This window comes from Capsicum annuum, chromosome 9 (assembly GCF_002878395.1).
Source record: "Capsicum annuum cultivar UCD-10X-F1 chromosome 9, UCD10Xv1.1, whole genome shotgun sequence".
Classification (NCBI taxonomy): Eukaryota; Viridiplantae; Streptophyta; class Magnoliopsida; order Solanales; family Solanaceae; genus Capsicum; species Capsicum annuum.
Window position 1 is genome coordinate 208,794,019 of NC_061119.1, and position 25,262 is coordinate 208,819,280.

The 25,262-nt window shown below is 34.7% G+C and overlaps 1 protein-coding gene across 2 annotated transcripts in view; it reads left to right on the forward strand.

Moving 5' to 3' along the window:
• Window positions 1–1,170: 1,170 nt before the first annotated feature.
• The window catches only part of LOC107841773 (beta-amyrin synthase), a 35,498-nt gene continuing 11,406 nt past the window's right edge, over window positions 1,171–25,262 (forward strand). Inside the window, exons 1-18 of one of the 2 annotated variants that reach the window (XM_016685618.2) lie at window positions 1,171–1,197; window positions 2,373–2,586; window positions 15,429–15,614; window positions 16,452–16,541; window positions 18,321–18,518; window positions 19,810–19,894; window positions 20,054–20,220; window positions 20,394–20,582; window positions 20,681–20,794; window positions 20,977–21,096; window positions 21,170–21,292; window positions 21,404–21,502; window positions 21,704–21,760; window positions 21,898–21,944; window positions 22,337–22,480; window positions 22,558–22,735; window positions 22,852–22,932; window positions 23,033–23,116. In XM_016685618.2, the coding sequence (XP_016541104.2) occupies window positions 2,386–2,586; window positions 15,429–15,614; window positions 16,452–16,541; window positions 18,321–18,518; window positions 19,810–19,894; window positions 20,054–20,220; window positions 20,394–20,582; window positions 20,681–20,794; window positions 20,977–21,096; window positions 21,170–21,292; window positions 21,404–21,502; window positions 21,704–21,760; window positions 21,898–21,944; window positions 22,337–22,480; window positions 22,558–22,735; window positions 22,852–22,932; window positions 23,033–23,116 (2,163 nt within the window). In that variant the 5' untranslated portion in view covers window positions 1,171–1,197; window positions 2,373–2,385. The remainder of the gene's footprint in view (window positions 1,198–2,372; window positions 2,587–15,428; window positions 15,615–16,451; window positions 16,542–18,320; window positions 18,519–19,809; window positions 19,895–20,053; window positions 20,221–20,393; window positions 20,583–20,680; window positions 20,795–20,976; window positions 21,097–21,169; window positions 21,293–21,403; window positions 21,503–21,703; window positions 21,761–21,897; window positions 21,945–22,336; window positions 22,481–22,557; window positions 22,736–22,851; window positions 22,933–23,032; window positions 23,117–25,262) is intronic. The other variant, XM_016685619.2, reaches the window with a different exon arrangement.

Here is a 25,262-nt window from a genome sequence, read left to right on the forward strand (position 1 = left end):
CTAAATCTCTCCGATATATCCATTACATCCTTAAAATCATGACAAGTGTCCCCATCTTAATCTAATGGTTCAAATTTATTTCATTAATTAAAAGGAATTAACTACCGTAAAACATTTCTCTCCTCACTTTACTTTAAAAAATCTTCCTTTTCTTCCAAATTACAAAGCTTTCCAGAATATTCATCAACTTTATAGTCGTTTGCTACTATGAAAAAATCATCTTTAATTTTCTTCTATTTCTCTGCATTCCCCATTACTGCTTTTTTTAATTCTTCACATGTTTAAAAAATGCCTTTAGATCCTTTCCTTCTTCATCATATTTAATTTTGCCATTTCTACATATTCCTTCTATTGACTCAGTTTTATCACGAAAATAGATATAGAAGATTATATAGATCTTACAAAATCCAACTTAATATGGATGAAAGTGAGGTACGAAGGAGGGGTTTCAAAAAAATCAAATTTGGGAGAAATCAGGACTGATTATCCGAATCGTTCCATAAGAGTGACAAAAAAAAATTACCATAAAAAACCACTCCACATATAAAATTGAAATTAAAGTTCCTGAGAAGAGAAGGTAAAAGCATAAATTGGATAATAAATTCTGGGAAATGTCAATTAAAAATTGTGAGAGAAATAGTAAGCCATAGGTAAAATATTTTGAAGACCCAATTGTCAATACCACAAACAAAGCCCAAAATCTATAGTTGCAAAATGAATTTGAAGAGACTTCTAGTAATGGTGAGATTGATTTCTGATGAGATTTAAATAAGTGAAAAAATGGAGATGTTTACTTCAATTTAAATGGTAGGGAAGGAAAAAAAATCGTCTTTCACTTGAAGTGAAAGAAATATTTATCATGATTAAATTTCTTTAGTTAATTCAATAAATTTAAATTATTGAATAAATATGAAGACACTTATCATAATTTACAAATCGGAGAAATTTAGCACTGAAGGGGCCGTGTCCTTTTTGTAAGCGTTAATTACCCTTAGTTTCAGTGAATTTATGCAGCAGAACGAGATAGTAAGACAAAAAAGAAAAAGAAAAGGGAAGTGGGTGGCATATTAAGTAATCACCATTAATGACAAAAGAAAAGACTAGACACACACTCACTTTTTTGTATAAATAGTTGCATAGATCTCTCACTTTTCCCACACAATCATAATTTCTCTGTCTTTCAGCCTATCAAATTTGGTAAGTCTTGTCTCTCTCTCTCTCTCTCTCTCTGTGTCCTTTCTTTCAAAAAATCACTTCCATCTTTAGCACTTGCATGAAGCATCCTTTTATGGGCTCTTTTAGTCTTTGTTAGAATATTAATAGCGGAAGCAATTTTCATGGATATTAGATAATATATCATTATAATTATATCAAGATTAAGAATATAAGTACATATAATGAATTAAAAAAATTATTTATTAATATTCAGAATATTAACAAACATTTCTAATTGGTCCATTCAATACATATAAAATGTACTAGCATAAGAAGTTGGAATATTACCACTCCCATAATTAAACTCGAATTATATTTAATCTTATGATACAATCATCAAGATGTTTATTCTACCTGATCTTTGATTGTGAACATTAATTTATAACTCATAAGAATCAATAATTTTAATCTTCCATTCATAAGCACACAAAATTGTCTACTATAGAAGTAAAGGACACGAATATTAATACAATGACTATTCAAACAAAGATTTTATTAAATTAATTAAATTATCTTTACATGAGATGAAAATATAATGTTATAACACAAACCACATGGTTAATTGTACACCTTAATAATCATTATATATAAAGTTTATGAAAAGTAATCTTAATCTACATGCAAAAGGCAAAGCAAAAATTATAATTATAGATTCAATCAAACTTAATAACTTTTGCATAACTGGTGCTTGTATTTTAGTTAAAAATCAGTTAATATATATGAATAATCTATTCTAAAACGCTGCAAGCTAGAAAAAAGTGATATAAAACATGTCAACTAAAATTAGAGCATGTGTTTACATATATACATTATTTCCCTGTCTCAAATTATATAAAGGTGTCTGACTATGCATAAAATTTAAGAAAAAAGAAATCAGATATTTAAAATTTGTAGTCTCAAATAAATCATATACATCTGTGTCACTATATATAATTTCATAAAGGGTAAAATCAGGAGTTTGAAGTTGAACAATTACTAAATATTAAAATATATCATTCTTTTTAAGATTAATTAATAAAGAAAGAGTGTCCTATAAATTAAAATGAAAGGCATACATTTAAATTTTAACAATAATATCCAATAGATCATTTTTCGCATACGGTAGCTCTACACCCCAGTTCTCATTGTTATCACTAATTAAACTGTAAGCCTTGTAGGAAAATATTGGGAATGTGGAAGCTGAAGATTGCAAAAGGACAAGATGAGCCGTATTTATATAGCACAAACAACTATGTTGGACGACAAACGTGGGAGTTCGACCCAAATGCTGGAACGATAGAAGAACGGGCCGAGATCGAAGAGGCACGTAAACAATTTTGGAATAATCGTTATAAAGTCAAGCCTAACAGTGATCTTCTTTGGCGAATACAGGTCTATCACTATCTTTATATTTCTCTCTTTCTTTTATTTTTAGAAAAGAATATTTCTAAATATGATAATCTTAAATATTTCATACCGTAGGTTTTGTGCCTTGAAGTTTGGAATTGATAATTGAGTCTTCATTCGTGTGTTGCCCATGAAGGGCATAATGAGGTTTGGGAAGAGGGACAAGCTTAGACCCAAGTATATTGGACCATTTGAGGTCCTTCGGATAGTTGGGGAGGTGACTTATGAGTTGATCTTATATCCAGATTCCTAACATATCTTAAGCCTATTTTTAACATTTTAAAACATGCATCTTTTTGAAATTAAATTCTAAAAATGTGAATGAAATCTGACTTCTATTCTATTTTGAGTCTGTTATGGCATTATCTGTTTTGGTATCGTCATACCAAGACTTACAAGTCATATCTTCTAAGCCATAAAATATCATGTACAACTCTTTCATTCAAAACAATGTTCAGACCACCAAAACATTCAAATAGTATAAGAGGATTCATATTTCAAAATATATGTCAAACCATGCAAAGATTCTCTCTTTTCAACATCTCAATAAATGGTGGTCAATTTCTCAAAATAATCATGCAATTCCTTCGATTATCATATTTAGCATTTAAAAATAAGAAATTATCCCTCTCTTCAATCTTTAACCAACATAAAGTTCATATAATATAGTAAAGCTCTTGACTCATTCTTTAAGACATGTAATTTAGTAACCCATAACTTGTAAATCAAGAAGTAACACAATGAGAGAGGGAAAATTCATTATTGATACTCTCAATTCATGTTTCAAAACTGAAAACACATATATGCATATACACGAGAAAAAAATCAAGATTTAAGGGAAGACCTCAAGACCAAAACGTTCGCAATGCATACTTCTTAATGTAATTTGAATTCCTTCATGATATATGATTTCTCAACATTCAAAACATTATTAAAACAATTTCATCATGCCCATGAAGTTTAGGAAAACCCCCACATACCTTAGATTACTTAGTTCGAGGAATAGGACTCGAATCTTGATTTGCTTCTTGAAAATCTTGAACTTAAAGATGGATTCTTGATCTTTGGGAGGGAAGTTTAGGGTTTTGTTTTGAGAGGATTTTGAGTAATTTTTGGGTATATTATGCCCTAATAACGTCTTAGTAAGCTGTTACCCGACTTGTGGTTTGGGGAAAAGTCTAAATTGTCCTTTGGAATTAATTTTTCAGCAAAATCCCGCTTTTAGAGCTCACCGCGATGTGGTGTAATCGCGGTGGCTTAATGGCCCTAACGAAAATGATCATAACTTTTTGCTCGGGTATCGAATTAAGGCGAAATTGATATCGTTGGAAAGATGACTCAATGATATACAATTTGATGGGTTTTGAGTTGAAAAATTCCACATACATCAAAAGTTACACACATTCAAAGTTGACCCTTGTAGAATCGAATACCAAACTTTGGTTGATTCAAAGGCTCTTAGCTCAACTTTGCTCTAAGTGATTTCCATGAACATTTTTCACCTCATAATTACTTAACACACTAGGATAAAGATCATAACGGATGAATTTAAATATGAGTCATGGGATTAAAGTTTACACACGTAGGAATGACGGTTCGATTTCTAGCTCAAAAATGCGAGGTGTTACATTATCTCCCCCTTGAGATCATTCGTCCCCGAATGATGGGTAGGGACTTTTTGAAGCTCTAAAAGTGTAGAATAAAGAACATAATCATGCATTGAACATTTTTCCTCAATAGAATATGCAAAGGCATCAAACAAGCTTCATGATAACCCCTAGTGAAATGTGGAAGCACGAAGCATGAAGTAATGAAACTTTACATAGGGATGATCTTGCACATGAGTTCTATGAATCATAATCATCACAACATAAGGCATGAGTTGATTTGGTGATAGTAGGCCTGATTTACATTGCTACTAATCATGAAATTAGGTTTCGCAGAAGATTGGGATAGAAGCATTCTCCACCTTTCATGATGCAATGAATAGACTTAAACCTAAAGACCCTACTTGGCTATGCCCCAATATTAAACAACATACTTTGTCCTTTCCATATTACATTTCTACCATCATGCATCTAACCACACGAATTTGAGTCCCATTGCATGGTACTTCTAGGTTGAAGCCTAACTCGGAGAAAAGAGGTGCTAGTTTAAGCTATAGGAATCCATACAAGAATATTAATTCATCTTATCACTACCATCAAACACCATCGGATTTTAATTCAGGGAATACTAACCACATAGTACACGGGTTGTGTTTTCATCAATCACAACATTCAAGCCTATCATTACTACACCCACTTCATGGATTTTCCCTACTAAGGCCAGCAAATTCAATCACTTTCACAAAGATTTTCGCCATATATATCCTTCCTAACTATTTCTCATAATGAAGGTCCATCCCCTTCTTCCCCCCATTACCAATAAGCTTAGCTAAAGAGATCAAATCAAAATTTTCACATTCAAGAACATCTACCCCCTTCCTAAGTCACTACTACTCTTCCATAACAACTATTATACTATCGTTCGGAGGGTCATTGAGGGACCCGAGCATATGCCTCAAGGAAAGAAGTAACACTATTTGATTATAACATATACTTATTACAATACTCAAGGTAGGATATGAGATAAAAATAAAATACAATAGACATGAAGTGCTCTATATATAAGGTGTCTGGATCATAAACAGAGAGTCGTTCGAACGTAATCTTACACAACATGAGTTCCAAGGACTGCTCATAGTGAGAAACATATGAGCATATATCATTGGCGGTATAGCATGAAGGCAAAAGTCAAGGGGTCAATGATTGAGACAAGTATTACCACTTGAAGCTATTGCTTCTCATTTTCAGAGCTATGATAGCCATGAGTTTGTATGAACCTTATCGCTTTAGCTAAACCCGACATAGGATGATTTGGTGACACATAGAAACATATTTTCTTAGGTTCAAGCATGATGTGAGACATGGATTTTTTTAATGGATCATGAGCAACATAGCATAGGGCTTGAATACTTGAAAGATTGGGTTACTAAGACATCATTGCTTCTAGTTTGGCGGTCGGATCATAACATAAGTTGCATAGATAACTCGGACCTTGGGCATAGGCACGACTTCAATATATAAGACATTGGTAGAATATCCTTACTAAATTGAAATAGTAGAAGCTTGATTGAATGGGAATAGATTTTGTCATGACTCCTTCCTTAAACTGGACACCTCAAGAATATTCGGAAACTACCTTAATTTGCCATCTCCCCCTTAGACCAAAGTCACAATCCTAGACTTGAGGGCATATTTTCTCACTAAATCTACGAGCACAACACTCAACACAATGGGGTATAGTCATACACGTAACCACTAAACTCCCTGTAATAAACTATACTCTGAAGGCATTGCTTTCTGAAAATGCTACTCTTAACTTTCGCTAGCCTCTATATTTATCACCCTATCACTCCCACTCCTGTAAGCATACACATCCACACTCCTTATCAGATAATAAATCAACTCATTCTTCACTACTTTACACGCCAACGCTAGACCTCTACTCGCATACTTACAATCTTAACAAAATTTGTAAGATTATACCAAAGGCACATTTTGCCTACCCATATTTCCTTTATTCAACTCTAAAAATTACCATACAACAACTCCCTAGACTTCTCCACACTACAAAATTCAAGAATGTGAACTAAGTACACATGACACTTATAAATATATAAACCTTATCTAACAATATGCTACCTGGGGGTTCAAATTATCATTATATACTCATGCTCTTATCCATTTAATGATTCAACCATAATTCATCGTTTTACTCTTGTTCTCATGTGTATATATATACATCACAACTGTCCGCTTATTAATCCATAAGTTGCCAAATCTAGGCTATTGCACACATCAAATCAAGCCTACTACTTACTCCCACAAAGCGTGCATCATGAATCTTAAGTTACTATTCTTATCACCACAATCCCCATCTACAGTTCAAGCCTATAGTCTAGCAACACCAATCATATAAAGCATGCCATATACTATACTAATAGGAAATATTTCCCCTAACTGATGATATACTTCGTTCATTTACGAATTGGAATGAGAGAAAAAGATTACATTGCCCTTCTGGCAATTTAAATTCATCGCTATTACCACCACAATGCGCCACTATCGCGGTGAGGTTCTAGAATTAAAATTCAAACATGACCCAATCCTCATCCAAAAAATCTTAAACTTCCCCGAGACATGCTCCTTACACTCGTGAACATAAATAAACTAAAAAATCTATGCCTCGTGTTCGAGAAGACTAATTTCAAAAAAATCTATGAAGTTAAGAGGCTTAAAATATGCCTAAGTCTCCCAACACTTAGAAAAATTTTCAGGTCCTAGACATCCCATGCATGCAACTAAGAGTTAAGTCAGAATAGAAATATCAATCTAAGTCTCTTATTTCTCTCAACTATGGCCCATAAGTTCATCCTTTCCATGAAATTACTACTACACCTAAAAAATCTACTACCTACCTTCTCCCGTGTAGTACTAGTCTACAACTACTAGAGAAAGACAATCAATAGAGGTAAAGTCACATACTAAAGATAGTCGATCTTATTCTTATAATATAACCCGTTACTATCTTATCAACATATTTCACTTTCTCACATCATAGTTACTTACCCACACATAGATCAAAACTACCTTCAAAATTTCATATACAGCAATGAGTCTATACATATAATTTATTGGCTAATCTAACCGTTTCTATTCACAGCCTATAAGGGATTTCTATAACCATCATAACTATCCACTCTAGGCTCCTTCCTTATTTTGAATAGATAACATCATAGCCAAACACTTCCTCCACAGACTACCATACAATCTACAAATATTGCTACCACATTAGTCTATTACTATCGAATGGCAACCCATCCCTCAATCAACGATTATACAACTAAACTAGCTTCCTTACGCAAAGTCACCCCCATTCTGAATTCTAAGCTGTGACGTCATATCACTAACTTCAGAATCATCTTACTACCAATAGGGTATGACACCGTAGCACATACTACTACTTGGGTGGAAATATTATTCCAACATTCTGACATATATCACTATTCTTAAGCATGACATTTGCAACAAGAATCTTGAAGGGGACTGAATACACTTCATACCTCAGGCTCAAATGCACGATTGATGTAGATAGGGGTATAAGCTTAAATCAATGCACTTTAAAGCCCTTATGGACTCCTCTCAAGTCCTTGTGCAATTTCATAATCTTTTATGACTCAATTAGAAGGGATCACCTCATTTAGACTCTAAGATTCTGCAACTGACTCAACAATGAGACATGGTTAATAAAGTCAAGGTAAATAAGAAATCTGGATAACTCCCACATGGACACCACAATGGCACGATCTAGAACATGAAGAAAAGTGAAACATTCCTAAATGCCTAGTAGCTTCCTACTTATAAGTGTGGAGCACTACACACCCATAAATAGGACTCTACCCGACGTGATTTCACGGACACCTTGGACCATGAATCGTACTCTAATACCAAGTTTGTCACGACCCGAGCCGAGGCCCTGGCCGTGACGAGCATCCCAAACCATGATGTCCCGAGCACCCATTTCTATTCGGCAATCATGCACACCATTCATACTATAAGTAAAAGCAGGAAAAAAAATAGATAAATGGAATCATGGTCATTTTCTGAGTTCAACTGAACAATACAGAATTTAATTCATAAACATTCGAAACCACATGAGAACTAGTCTACGAAATCTCTAGCAATACGAAAACCAACATCTATCTAAATACTGGGACAAGGCCCCTAGTCAGACCATGAAGCAAAAATAAAATAGCAATGTCCAATAACCAAGGCCTTTCGAAATAAGGGAGCCTTACCAACTGCAAACTTTGAACAAGCAATCTATTACTTAGCGGGCCCCCGGGACTGTGCCTCAGATCCTAAAATATAGGGGGTCAATACAAATGTACTGGTATACAGAGCAATCCAAAATAATGTACTTTTATACAACATAAGTGAGAGCAATTCATAAAATAGTTTACACACGATATAGGAAAACACATGGGCATACTTAAAAGACTTTGAAACATTTCTTTGAAATCACAACTCACTCTTTATCTTACTTCTGACCTAGGTGCCCTACAAGTCAGATATTCTACGGGCTCTATGAAATTCGTCCTTGACTCAGCGGCCAAGCCCCCAACCCAAGTTTTCCACAAAGGTTGAAGTTTCTGATTTTGATACGCCACAGAGCACTAGGACAGCGTATAGTCCCTCTTGGGGACATAATAACCCGTATCAACAAAATACGATTTTGGACAATGAGTTTTCTAAACTCTTACTTTCTTCAAGGTAACCACCTAACATATCTTAAGGCCATTTTTAACATTTTAGAACATGCATCTTTCTGAAATCAAATTCTAAAAATTTGAATAAAATTTGACTTCTATTCTATTCAAAGTCTGTTATGACATTATTTGTTTTGGTATCATCATACCAAGACTTACAAGTCATATCTTCTAAGCCATAAAATATCATGTACAACTCTTTCATTTAAAACAATGTTCAGACAACCAAAATATTCAAACAGTACAAGAGGATTCATATAGCAAAATATATGTCAAACCATGCAAAGATTCTTTCTTTTCAACATTTCAACAAATGGTGGCCAATTTCTCAAAACAATCATACAATTCCTTCGATTATCACATTTAGCATTTAAAAACAAGAAATTATCCCTCTCTTCAATCCTAATCCAACATAAAGTTCATATAAGATAGTAAATCTCTTGACTCATTCTTTAAGACATGCAATTTAGTAACCCATAACTTGTAAATCAAGAAGTAACACCATGAGAGAGGGAAAATTCATTATTCATACTCTCAATTCATGTTTCAAAACTGAAAACATATATATACATATACACGAGAGAAAAAAAATCAAGATTTAAGGAAAGACCTCAAGACCAAAACGTTCGCAATGCATACTTCTTAATGTAATTCGAATTCCTTCATGATATATGATTTTTCAACATTCTATACATTATTCAAATAATTTCATCATGCCCATGAAGTTTAGGAAAACCCCTACGTACCTTACATTACTTATTCCGAGGAATAGGACCCAAATCTTGATTTGCTTCTTGAAAATCTTGAACTTAAAGATGGATTCTTGATCTTTGGGAGGGAAGTTTAAGGTTTTGTTTTGAGAGGATTTTGAGTAATTTTTGGGTATATTATGCCCTAATAACGTCTTAATAAGCTGTTAACACGACTTGAGGTTAGGAAAAAAAAACTGCCCTTCAAAATTAAATATTTCAGCAAAATTTCATTTTTGGAGCTCACCGTGATGTAGTGTAATCGCGGTGTCTTACTGGTCCTGACGAAAATGATCATAACTTTTTGCTCGGATATTGAATTAAGGAGAAATTGATATCGTTGGAAAGATGACTCAATTATCTACAATTTGGTGTATTTTGATTTAAAAAATTCTACATACATCAAAAGTTATACATCTTCAAAGTTGACCCTTGTAGAATCGAATACCAAACTTTGGTTGATTCAAAGGCTCTTAGCTCAACTTTGCTCTAAGTAATTTCCATGAACATTTTTCACCTCATAATTACTTAACACACTAGGATAAAGATCACGGCACATGAATTTAAATATGTTTTATCGGATTAAAGTTTACACACGTAGGAACAACGGTTCGATTTCTAGCTCAAAAATGCGGGGTGTTACAAATAGACGCTAAGTAACAATTGGGAGCAAAGTTGTGCCACGATCCAAAAGCGGGTCATGATAGCACTTATCGTGACACAACCTTAGTAAGTAAAAGCCAATCACCCAAATTAATAAAGGAATACACAAATACAGAAGTAAATATGCAAGAGAGACTTCTAGAACAAAGTCAAGCCAAATATGAAATATAATTACAATGGAACATAAAATAAATCCATAAAATTCAATCCTAAAATCTGGTGTCGCAGCATATAGAGCATCTAATACAATATCCAGAATTGAAAATACATAGTCTGTCTCTGAAAAATGAGTAAAGATAACTCATAGATAGAAAAGGCCTGGAGTCGACTCTGATAAGCTTAGAGTGTCCAGTACCTCGACTTGTCACCAACTCCACCAAACAAATCAACCTCTGTGAGTCGTACTCGTACTAAGATATTCATTGAAAAGTTATAGTAGGGGCAAGTATAGTCCACTTGCACTCATTAGGTATCATAGGCTGATTGAGAAAATCAGAAAATAAGATAAGTAAAATATACTATGAGCACGTCACCTGCAAGCAAAAAGTCCCAAACGGTAGCTCACAGCGTCTCCACTAACAGTTCTAGTATATATATATATGTATGTATACACACACAAGTACACAAAAACAACAACAACACTGATATAAAGGAGAAATACAGAAAAACAAAACACAAGTTAAGAAAACTAAGTAAAACATGCAAGATGTGAATGTAAATGCAATGCAATGCAATGTGGATGAGATGAATGATGAAAACCATCGCATAATTTTCCATATACACCCACCGAGCTTGCAGTTACCAGGTAGGACCCATAAGGGTTTCGCAATCTATATACTATATCTCATATCTCAATCTTAACTCTCCTCTCTGACTTGTGTTCACGGAGAGAATTTTTATAAAAGTGTTATTTTCTTTCAACAATAGTGTTTCCCAGTGGTACCAGTGTCTCATAAATGTATGTGTATGGAATGAGGATGTAATGCTTACAATCAACTCAAATGATGATATCTAGTCTATCCAACATGAAGTATATATATAAGTAAGCCCAGAAATCAACTAAATGTGTCCATAATTCATGATTATCAACTCCAATTAGTCACCATTAGTATAAATACGCATGCAACACATCATTAATATTATATCAACCTCTAACTTGGATATTTTATCATGATAAAAGCAATCAATGCTCAACTAAGGTCTATATTAGCAAAATAAGCCCCCGCATGGGCATCATATCTGGAATAAAGGTATTTAGATGCACAAATAAGGCTAATGATGTCACATAAAGCCCCTACATGGGAAACACACAATATCAAATATCACAAATAAACCACAGTATAATATGAGCCCCACATGGGCACACAACAGTAAAAATAATCTCAAAATATAAACCTCATAGTTATTTTCCCTAATCCAAAATATGCTTTACATATTCATTAACTACCCAACTCAATCTAAAAGAAATTAAGCCATAACCTACCTAGAAATGATGAAATCCAGTCTACAGTGCTTCAACATGGAGCCTTCCCCTTGCAAATGGCCTCAAAATCAACTACTCATTAAAGAAAGCTATCGATACTCATATTGCCCATATTTGAGATGGGGTCCCAACAGATTCGAAAATAAAAGAGTAAAAATGAAAATTTATTTGTAAAACACATTTTTCAAGGTTGTAGGAGTATACAGAAGAAAACCCATGCAAAAATAGGTTAAAATCGAGGTCCCCCCCCTCTTAGCACTGTCCACTTTTTGTCATTGGCGATATTTGTTGATGATCAAGCAATTTTTGTATAACTGTGCTCTAGATTATGCAACCGTCAAAATCGATCAACTTTTTGCCTGGCTCGCTTCAATTCCTCCCTCAATTGGTGTATGATTGAGGCATCGTTACATGAAATTAAGAAAAGTAAGCCTTCCCCCAACCCTTAAAGGATAATGGATTGAATTAATCAAACATATATTTTCTTCAACACATAAATATGGTTCATCTGTAATTGACTCAGGATCAATAGACGCAGGACAATTCTTCTAATGAAAATTATGGAATAAAAACAACAAATTGTGTACATTTTTAGTAAGACAGACGTCTTTAAACTCACAACCAAAATAGTTGATCCAAGTCGAACAATTTTATTCTATCGGAAACAAAGTTAGTATTTGCCGTCTAAACGTCTTTCCTCTTTTGTCAGTATTGGAAGAACAAAAAGAGGCGTCGAAAAAAAATAAAAGAAAAGAAAAAAGAACTGGTGAAACTTGAAAAGTTGATTTTGCCCCATATAATAAAATCACTCAACTTTATAATTTAAAATTGATGTGTGCATCTTTTGAAAAATGGCTTATTTATATCATCGCCATCTAATAAATTAAGCTATTTGCCTTTTTTTCTAATGGACCTACGTTTTTCAAATTTTAAAAACTATTTTGCTTATCTTTTTAATTAAGCTTTTAAAAATAATACTAATTCATTTTTAATTAGAAAATGACCACGTGGCTCTTAAAAAATAATTCTAACTCATTTTCGTTGTGATGATTTTAAATTCTAGATTGAACTCAATCGCAAAAAGTTTCCAAAACTCATTGTCCAGTTCGCATCAAGCTTGAATCTTTTGTTCCATTGGTGGATTTTAAAGCGGTACCCCCAATTTGATTCAAAACAGCAATGATAGACCAAGTTCAGTTTTTTAAATTTTGTATCAAACATAAAACTCCAACAAAATCTATACAACTCATATTCCAGTTTTTCAAGAGATCAACGACCACAAACTTTCAATAAACAAAAACGAGTGCGTTATATTTTGCACCCTAATGTATTTTCCTTTTTATAACTTGCGCTTTATTTTTTTATTTTTTAATGATTTACATCCCAATCTCTTTTTTTTCCTACAAAATAATAAACTAACTTGTCATATTTTTTTTTATGAGGATAAAGTAGGAATAACAATAATAATAATTTTATATTGAGAAAAAAACTCAAATATGCCACTGAACTATTAGAAATGACTCATTTCTGCTATTAATTAAAAGTTTGGCTCATTCATGTCATCACTGTTACAAAACCAACTCATCCATGTCATTGTTTTTTAACAGTGAATTTTTAGAAACAACTTTGTCACGTAGCCTCTTATTAGAGGTCCACATCATTAAATTGGACCCATAAAATATTTGATCCATTAAAAATAATCCACCCACATCCAACCTAATACATTTATCATGGTGTTGCCAACATGAGCTTGCAGGCCTGTGAGACGAGTTATCCTCCATTGCCTTTCTTGGCTCTCACTTATGTTGCTTGGACTTTTTTTAAAATATCAACGAAAGTGAAGAATCCGTGCAACTTAACCTCTTCATTAAATCACAAGTATTTAAGATTCTATACTTATTTAAGATTCTATACTTACATTGAAAGAAAATAAATATATTTTTAAAAAATTGTATATGTTATTACTATTTTACCCTCATAAAAAAGTTATTAAAAGAGTGATTTTATGCCCCTTTCCCCCCAAATGCCACTTTATGGCTATTGGCTCATCTGGCCATCTTCAGCTCTTTCCTTCGGCTATTGGGCCATTTTCAGCCCTTCTCTTATCCATTCGCGTTTTACTTAGTTTTTTTTTTTCCTACGAATTTTTTAATTGAAAAATATTTTACCTTTTTTTATTGTTTAAAAACAATAATTAAGTATAATTGTTATATAAATATGTATCTATATAAGATATATGTACAGAAATTATATAATTCTATAAAATATATATAAGTGTATTTTATATATATATATATATAAAAAAAATTATATAAAATGTGTATATAAATTTATAATTAATGTATAAAATACACATTCGAATAATAATTGCATCTAAAGGTTGTATAAAATATGTATAAAAACTGTATAATTGTTGTTTAAAATATGTATAGAAACTATATATAGACATACGGTGTATAGAAACTGTATCATTGTTATATAAAATCTGTATATGTATAAAATGTGTATAGATAATGTATAATTATTATATAAAATGTGTATAAAAATTATATAATTATTGTATAAAATGGGTATAGAAACTATATATATATAAGGTGTATAAAAACTGTATCATTGTTGTATAAAATCTGTATATTTATAAAATGTGTATAGAAACTGTATAATAATTGTATAAAACATGTATCTAAATAAGTATCAATATGATGTATCTAAACTGTATCAATATGATTTTTTCGGTTTGATATATAACAGTTTCAGTTTATGTTGAGGTGTGTGGCGATTTACGTCTTTGCTTTTCCTGAGAATTAATGTCAAGGCTATATTTAGTCATTGTAGGTATTAACAAATACTTATACAATATTCAAGTTATTGTAGGAATTAAATCCGAAGACTTGATTTCAAGGCAAAATTTAAATTTAAATTAAATTCTTTTGAGTTGTGACACTAAGAAAGAAATAGGCGTTGGTTGCTTAAGAATTTTGGAGGAGTTGTTTTGATAAAAGGATCAAATTTGGATATTAGTCATGCTTACGGTAGTGCACGTTTTATGAAAAAGTAGAATGGAGATTAAATGATTCTCGACTCTTAACAAATTCTATCACCAAGTTGATTAAAAGGAGAGGGATAGCAGGGAAAAAGGTCGAAGTGCTGCTATAGTGTTTACTCATATTATGAGTGGACTTATATTTTATGTTTTTATTTTCGTGATCGCATCTGAAAAAATAAATGAATGGACAAAGTGGATTTTTTTTTTTTTTTTAAAAATTTAACAACATTAAAAGAAAAATAGAAAAAAATAGTGAAAAACAAAAAAAAAATATAGAAAGAAAGAGGAATGCAACAACCAGAAGCTGAATGACTACTAGATGGTAATATGAATAGGCCATTTTTGTCTTTCTGCCAAAAAAAAAAAAAAAAGAAAGTGCCAAAAGGAACGTAGAATCCAAACAGATCTCAAACGTCAATAGCAATGAAAGTTTTCATAATTTAAATGGTAGAATGAATAATCTATAAACGAAATAGCCGCTCGTCTGAATCGGGAAACACAATATGTATGCAGTTTCTTCGGGAGAAGAATTTCAAACAGAGAATTCCATCAGTAAAAGTAGATGAAGGTAAAGAAATCAGCCATGAAGTTGCTACGATTGCACTGCGTAGAGGTGTTCATTTTTTCTCAGCATTACAAGCTAGTGATGGACATTGGCCTGCTGAAAATGCTGGTGCTCTCTTCTTTCTTCCACCTTTGGTAAGGATCAAAAGTAGTTTCGGTTTTTATGAGTTTAATGTTTGAACTATAAGGTGTGCGAGTTTTTACTTGAACTATTGCCAAATGTTTATCGAAACACACCTCAATTGTTATAGGAAAGGGGAAGATCTAATAGATAGCTTAGGTATGTTTTGATAAATAGTTGATAATAATATCTGGTGTGTGAGGCGTGAGAGTCTTTTACCTGAATTATCAGGTGTGAGAATTTGTTAGTTAAATTATCATCAAATGTTTATCGAAACACACCTTAATTATAATAGAAAATGGGAAGAACAAATAGATAATTTAGGTGTGTTTAGATAAATAGTTAACAATACTATCAGGTGTGAGAGTTTTTTACCTGAATTATCACCAAATGTTTATTGAAACACACCTCAATTATCATAGAAAAAGGGAACAATTAATAGATAGTTGAGTTGTATTTAGATAAATAATTGATAACATAGTTCAGGTAGTGCCTGAACTATAAGTTGTGAGAGTTTTCTACCCGAATTATCACCAAATATTTATTGAAACACAACTCAACTATCCAGTTGTTCGTTTTTCCTACCTGAACAATTGTAATATTTTAAGTAGGAAAAAGAAACAACCGAGATATTTGAAAATAGTTCAGGTAGGCAGGATAGGAAAAGTAAACACCGTCTGGTGGAAAACTCAAAAAATTGAAGTACTTTAGGTGTGTTTTGGCCCTCGCTCTTTAATTTATGCAATCATTTTCCTTTTTTTTTTTTTTACATTCCCTTTCTCTCGAAAATTGAAGCTTGGATACGCTAAAACTAATTCTTTGTTCATTTTCTTGGGGACCCCAAAATTCAGGTTATATGTATGTATGTCACAGGGCACCTTAATACTGTATTCCCAGCTGAACATCGTAAGGAAATTCTTCGATATATATATTGTCACCAGGTATATCACTTAATGTCACAATGAGTATATTAGTGTTCTACCAAAGTTTGCTTTTGCTGGTTCCTGAATATTTAATTTTTTTATTTTTTTTTGGTAACTACTATGAAAGATCACCATACCAACAAATCGAACAACAAAATACACCTAAAGAGCACCTAATCTCAACGACTTCGTTTTAGGAAGGGTGTTTTGAGTAAAAATTAGTTCACCAGAATAGAACATCTATTGCATCTTTGAGCTCTTCTAGTTAGTTTAAGTGTAAGCATAATACATAATACACTCAAACTTGGGCCTTGATTGGACTAAACACAACTACTCGTCTCCACTATGTCTCACGGACACACGATGCTGACATGACACATAAATTTTGATGTTGTCTAGATGATCATTTGTAAGTTAGAGTATTCAATTGACATAACGAAGACAAGTAGAGGTGTCTAGATGTGCATACTCAAAGTTGGAGTGCTTACTTGGCCGCTGAGGCCAAGTTTGAGTGTACACTCCACTTGGCCTCACAGGGCGGGTGGAGTATACACATCTCGCCTTAAGAATGTATAGCCTATCAACAATTTCCTTCTTTATCAGTGCCAACTTTGTCTCAATATGTATATTCTGATGCTTAGAAAGTTATCGGTTTTCTTTTCCTGCATGTGTGATAGATAATTTCTCCCCAAATAGCTGCCACAATCTCCTTTCTGAACTGTTTCCATCGCTTCCTTCTACTCCAAAATCAGGGGTGAATCTAGGGGGTCGCGAGGGGTTCACCTGAACCTCCTTGGCAAAAAATTACATTGTATGTATAAGGTACTTTTTATTTTTATGTATATATATATAGATTTTGAATCCCCTGAACATTAAACTAGAGGTTGGCTCAGTCATTGAGTGAGCCAATTGAGGGGGTTCAAAATTCACCTCGAGGTTCCAAGTTCATCCTAAGGACTACATTTTTATTTTTCGAGCCTCCTGGTGAAAATCCCGGATCCGCTACTGCCCAAAACCTTCTTCATATCACCAGCTTGGAGTTGAATACCCATCCATTTAGAGAGACCACTGCATAGTTGCTTGGCCACTCACATTCTGCATATAGATGCATGGGATTTTCTGCAACCTGTGCATCACATAGGCCACATTCATCATTGTCTACTGGGATGTTCAATTGTATAAGCCTGTCCTTGGTTAGAAGTCTCCTTTGCACGCTAGCCATAAGATAAATCTATGCTTAGATTGAGCAACAACAGTCCAGTCCAATCAAATCAGCACCCTTTATTATTTAAGCCTCCAAATTTCTTTGAAATAAACACTTTATCCCAGGAAACTAGAGAGGTTGTCTTCTTTTCCTCAGTACCTCCCCATAAATAGTATCTGCATAGTCTGTCGACTTCTTTCAACACACTCTGAGGGAGTAAAAAACAGCCCCATCCCCAAGGAAGTTATGAATGGAAAATAACACTGCAATGATACTTGTAGCCTCCCAGCATAAGAGAGTTGTTTAGCATAACCATGCTTAATCCTGTTAGTGATCTTATCAGTCAACTGGTGACATTCCAACTTCACTATTTTGAAGAAAGTGGAAAGCCCAAATGTCTAATACTCTTAACTTATATACGCTGGCAGTATACAGAATCTATTGATGTGCTTTGATCAGCTATAATTAGTTATTACTGCATTTTTATGTTACTAAATTAAGCTTACTATAGACGATATATACTGTGAGTGCAAGAGGTTAAATTCATTTCCAGATTTACTTCTAGATTACTAACATCATTCTGCATTATTCAGAATGAAGACGGTGGATGGGGTTTGGACATCGAAGGGCATAGTACTATGTTTGGTACATCTTTAAGCTATATATGCATGCGGATCCTTGGAGAAGGACCAGATGGTGGTGAAAACAATGCCTGCGCCAGAGGAAGGAAATGGATACTTGATCATGGTAGTGTCACTGCAATTCCTTCATGGGGAAAAACATATCTCTCGGTATGCCTAGTTACCCTGTTAACTTTTTAGAAGACTGTATATCAAAGTAGGATTTAAGTTATATACACTGGTAGGGGACATTAATCTGTTGGAGCAGGTAACCTGTCAGAGGATACATGAATTGAATTTTGATGTATTCAAACTTCAGGTTCTTATCATTGAACCCATTACATTTTTTAATTTATAGGTTCAAAATCTGACGCTTCCCCTAAATTCTAGTGTTGAAAACTCTAAAGTTTATGAACTTATTGCTTATACATACACGCCTCTGGACTTATTTGTGGACGGTTAATTGCAGTTAATCATTTAGGTGACTTGATTCTGCAAAAATTCTTTTTTATGGTTAGTGTAAGAGTTAAACTCGTTAAATTATATCATTCTCCATTATCAACTAGTAAACCTTGTTGTCACGACCTAAACCAGTTTTTCTATTATAACACAACTGGGACGAATCTGATACTTTTGTAATTGTTGCATCAGAAAAATCTGCACTTAATTATTTCACTTTTAATTGTCCGAAACATATCAAAAGAACTTGGAATTGGATGAAACTAGTTTCTATGAGTCACAAATAATGATACGGATCTAACCATGCATTCAATTACCATTTAGACCACATATGCACAACATGAGGGGTTAGGATCGTTATCTGAAACCACCTGAACCGCCTCGAAATCTAACCAAATTTTACAGGAAAGTTACAAATATCTATCCCAAGCTAACAAAAGTCTAGGAACATGATTCAAACTTCTAAAACTAAAAACAATCAGGTCATTACATTATTCACTACTTAGATAGACGTTCTTCCTCGAACGGGTCTAAAATCTTTAACACAAATCGGAATTCGACAAGACCAGTTTCTACAAGTCACAAATGACAAGATGAAGCTAACATAGTAATCAAAATCCAAATACAACCATCTTTATGCAAAACCAGACATATACCAGAAACATTGCAACGGCAAAATGAGTTCCAATAGTGTCGAATCACCTCCGAGCCCTTCGGCTTCCTATACGAACATATACCCAAGTCCAAAATCATCATACAAACCTGTTGGACCCTTCAAATCATGAATTTAAGCTGGTTTACTCAAAAAGTTGACTTAGGTCAATCCGAACCTCTTGGGATCGTGCTATCCATACACTCAAGTCGTAAATCACCAAATGGACCTACTGGAAGTCTTAAATAGGGTAATGGGGCCCTATAACTCAGAATGACCAGTTTGGCCGTTACACTTTTATTCACGTTAAAGTCTTCTTGATGCTGATAAATCTTCCTTCTTCTCATTCAGATTCTTGGAGTTTTTGAATGGTTAGGAACCAATCCAATGCCACCTGAGTTTTGGCTTCTTCCATCCTTTCTTCCCATGGGTCCAGGTTTGCCAATTTTTTATTGCTTATGCATACACATCCTAAAACTGTCAGTTCATTTTAATTTTCAGGATTTCCTATGCAATGTTTTCTAGTTGATGTCATTCTCTATTAAGTCTCTATATATGGATCCACCAAGTATTTTGACTCTTAATCCAAATGCAGCAAAAATGTGGTGTCACTGTCGAATGGTCTATATGCCAATGTCTTATCTCTATGGGAAGAGATTTGTTGGGCCAATCACAACTCTCATTTTGAAATTGAGGGAAGAGTTATATGATCCACCATACAATGAAATTAACTGGAAAAAAGTACGCCATTTATGTGCAAAGGTATGACTATTAAGGGTGGTTTGAATACGGAGATCAGAAAAATAATTTCGACATAAGATTTGATATTATTTATCCCTGTTTAACTTTGTCGATGGACCAAACGAGTCCTTGGTGTTGAAGTTTGTGTATACATGATACCATCTTCTTCAAATGCTGAATCACAAACACTGCAGGAGGATCTCTATTGCCATCATCCATGGATTCAAGATTTGATGTGGGACAGTCTCTACATATGTACCGAGCCTCTATTGACTCATTGGCCTTTCAACAAGCTGAGAAATAAAGCTCTTGAAGTTACCATGAAACACATACACTATGAAGACGAGAATAGTCGATACATCACCATCGCAAATGTGGAAAAAGTATGGAAATTAATTAATTTATAATAGATAACTGAATTACTGACATTTTGTCAATGACTTCAATTGTTCGACACTGGTGTAACACTTGGATGGTGTAGGTATTGTTCATGCTGGCTTGTTGGGTTGATGATCCCCACAGCGATTATTTCAAGAAACATCTTGCTCGAATTCCAGATTATTTATGGGTAGCTGAAGATGGAATGAAAATGCAGGTTGGTAGCTATGAAATGCTTTTTGTAAACAAGGAAATCATACTATTTCACAAACCACAATGAGTGAAGAAACGGGATCTCTTTTACACTTGACACGTGTTTGAAAAAATCATCCTATCCTAAAGTGATGCAAACTTTTTCTTTTTTGCTGAAATTGGAGAGTATTTGTTGTTGAATTGCAGAGTTTCGGTAGTCAAACGTGGGATACTAGTTTTGCTATTCAAGCACTACTGACCAGTGAGATGAATGATGAGATATCAGATACTCTTAGAAAAGGACATGATTTCATAAAAAAATCTCAGGTTGGATGTTAATTTATGAGCATAACAGCTCTTCAAAATATAGACCTTATTAATGTAAGTGACTTCTTGCTAGGTGAAGGACAATCCTTCATGTGATTTTAAAGGGATGTATCGGCATATCTCAAAGGGATCATGGACTTTTTCAGATCAAGATCATGGATGGCAAGTATCTGATACCACTGCCGAAGCATTAAGGGTATCTAACCATTCGATTAAATAAGATTCCAACTTCTTGTAATTACTGAAAAGTAGTAAGATGATAATGTCAGTAAATTTGCCTGATATCTTTTTAATTTTGTTTATCTAGTGCTGCCTTCTCTTCTCTACAATGCCTTCTGAATTAGTAGGTGAGGCAATGGAACCTGCACGACTGTATGACTCGGTGAACATTATTCTTTCCTTACAGGTAAAAACTGAGATATATGCCCTAAAATCAGTCATTTAGTTTGTTCTTTGTCTGCTGCTTGTACAAAAATTCAGAGAGAAAACTATATCTTACACCGAATAGTCCAATACATGGCTTATAAATTTATCTTTTCTGAATTTATTAACTTGTCATTTGCCTCTTTTCTAGTAATAATGAGATCCATTTAAAATAAAATTGCAGAGTAAAAATGGGGGATTAGCAGCATGGGAGCCTGCTGGGGCCTCAGAGTATTTGGAGGTAAGTAAAAAGATTGTTTAAGTTTGAGATTCAAGATATAAGAATTCATTTCAAGCTTGTTAAAAGCCTTCAACTTTTTCTATATCAAATCAGAACCTGAATATTTAACTTTCTTGTTCTGTTTTATTCGTTGACAGTTGTTCAATCCGGTTGAATTTATGGCGGACTGTGTCATTGAGCACGAGTAAGATTCTTTAGCTTTTTTCCGATAAGGATTTGACACTTGGGCGTAATTCAACCCCCAAAGCTGGTTCATGAGGGGAGGATTGCCCGCGTTGATATAAGCAAACCACTAGTCCATTTACATACCAATGTGGGACTCTTAACACCCCACGTCAAGCCCAACTCGAGCGTTAACTGGGAGTCCAAACAGGGATGGACTTGTATACCATGTAAAGATATGACACTTGGGCCTAACTCAGCGTCAAAAGCTAGCTCATGAGGGGAGGGTTGCCCAAGTCCGTATAGACAAACCACCAGTCCATTCCCCAACCTATGTGGGACTCTAACCCACTCCAACATTTGCCATTGTTAATCTCCATTTTACTTCTTCACACTGATTACATGTCAATCCAGGTATGTTGAGTGCACTGGCTCGTCAATCAAAGCACTTGCCCTGTTTAAGAAGCTATTCCCTGGACATCGAACCACAGAGATTGACAATTTCATTGATAATGCTGTTAAATATGTGGAAAATGTACAGAAGCCTGATGGTTCATGGTATATGATATTTCTCTTGTGAGCCTTTGAACTTTCTGCTTTATCGATGCATATGACATGAGTAATCATGTTAACAGGTATGGTTACTGGGGTGTGTGCTTCACATATGCCTCCTGGTTTGCTCTTGGAGGGCTTGCTGCAGCAGGAAAGAATTACAGCAATTGTGCAGCTGTTCGTAAAGGCATTGAATTTCTGTTACAAAAACAAAGGTCTGATGGTGGTTGGGGGGAAAGCTACCGTTCTTGTCCTGACCAGGTAATGCAAATGACAAAATCTACATAAAAAAACAATAGCACCGCCTACGTTTAAATTTGTGCATTGTTAAGGTCGGTTAGATGCTATGTTGCTCAGCTTTGTATTTGATTAAACAGGTATACAGAGAGCTTGAAACAGATCACTCAAATCTTGTACAAACTGCATGGGCATTGATGGCATTGATTCACTCTGGCCAGGTTTATTCCTTGTTACTATTAGTAAATGCTGTAATTTATTCCAGAATCAGAGTAGAACTTTTCTTTAAAAGAGTTCTTTACCAATTTTCTATTTGGACAGGTTGATAGAGATCCAAGGCCCCTTCACCGTGCGGCAAGGCTGTTGATTAATTCTCAGATGGAAGATGGTGACTTCCCACAACAGGTAATACTGCAAATTATAGGTTAATCAAAGGAGAAGATTCCCCGTCCGTTAAAAGAACAAGCTGTTAGGTATTGGAATGAAATGGACTGATGATTCATATAGTCGACTCAAACTAGTTTAATCTGGTTGTATTTGATCGATATTGATTAGTTAAGACATAGTGGTCAGTGTTGAAACGCGGGGGTCCACCAACCCACAAGGGACCAGGTCCCTAAGATTAGGAGAATGAACAATAAAACAGTAATCAACAAACACTTGTGGAAATTAAAGGAGCACAGTGATTTTACGTGGAAACCTCCTTGCTCAAGGGAGGAAAAACCACGTCTTGCCCTCACAAGCACTCAATCTCCACTTTGTTCAAAACTCACTGATTACAGACTCCAAGAACTTAACTCTAAGTTCTACTAGTTGTAATAGCTCTACTACAACTGTTACTACACAAACCAGCCTCTTCACAGACGATTAACTCTAATCAGAGGACCTTAGGTAACTCTACTAAGAACTTTGATGCCAAAAGAAAACTTTACTCTTATAAGTTGAGTAAATCAATTACAAAGCAAACTTGACTCAGGAACGCCTAGACCTTAAGCACACAGAGAAATTTGAACTTGAGCTTTAGAGAGTTTTCGCTGTTACTATGGATTTCATCAAATTGCAAAAACTAATGAATGAGGAGCATCCTTTTCTATTTATAGCAGTATGAAAATCAGGGTTGAATTTTGATTGGACCAGGTGACTAATTGGATACACTGCATACCTGCACAGTTTGTTGCACTAGCGGACAAAACTGTGCAGAAATGTGACAATTGTACCTAACCAGAATATGCACGGGACCTAGTCATCCAATGATAATTGAACATCATCAAAACATGATACAATAATTTTCCCTCTTTTTGATGATGACAAACCATAACTTCAGAGCATCAAAATTCATTCAACTTCAGAGTAGCACTACTCTCAATATGTGTTCCCCCTATTAAAAGCAACAACAAACCTAGTGTATTTCCACATAGTGGGGTCTAGGGAGGGTAAGATGTACGCAGTCCATACTAGTACCTCCGGATAAGTAGAAAGACTGTTTCCAATAGACCCCCGGCTCAAGACAAGTAATAATAAACAAATCCGTAATAAGCATGGAACAAGATGACATAACATAAATACGACACCCGCAAGGAATAGTAAACAAATTCGTAATAAAGTATAAAACAAGATGGCATAAAAAGAATAATACACCCACCAAGTAAAACCCACACTAACGACCCAAACTGGCACTAGCCTTCTATCTTAATTCTTGTCCTCCAGATCTTTCTATCTAGGGTCATGTCCTCAGTATGCTGTAACTTCTCCATGACCCGCCTAATCACCTCTCTCCAGTATGCTGTAACTTCTCCATGACCCGCCTAATCACCTCTCTCCAGTATTTCTTCGGCCTACCCCTACCCCACCTAAAATCATCAAAGCTAGCCTCACACCTACGAGTCGGAGCGTCCATGCGCCTCCTCATCACGTGTCTGAACCATCTCAATCAAACTTCCCGCATCTTGTCTTCCACCGAAGCCACTCCAACCTTCTCCCATATAGTCTCATTCTGAACTCTATCATCCCTAGTAACCCCACACATCCAACACAACATCCACATTTCCACCATCTTCAATTTTTGAATGTGGGCGTTCTTGATTGGCTAACACTTCACTCCATACAACATGGCCGGACGGACTGCCACCCTATAGAATTTGCCTTTAAGCTTAGGCGGCACCTTCTTATCACACAACACTCCGGAGGCGAGCTTCCACTTCATCCATCCCGCCCCAATATGGTGGGAAAAATCCTCGTCAATCTCACCATTTTCCTGAATCATGGATCCGAGATACTTGAAACTATTCCTCTTACACACAACCTGGGAATCCAACCTTACTACCACCTTGTCCTCCTGTTTAAAGTCATTAAACTTGTATTCCAAATATTGTGTCTTGCTTCTACTTAACCTGAACCCTTTAGACTCAAGGGTCTGTCTCCATACCTCTAATTTATCATTCATACCCCGCACCACCCCGCGTCTCATCGATCAAAACTATATCATCTGCAAAAAGCATACACCAAGGCACCTCTCCTTGCATACGCCGCGTCAACACATCCATCACCAAAG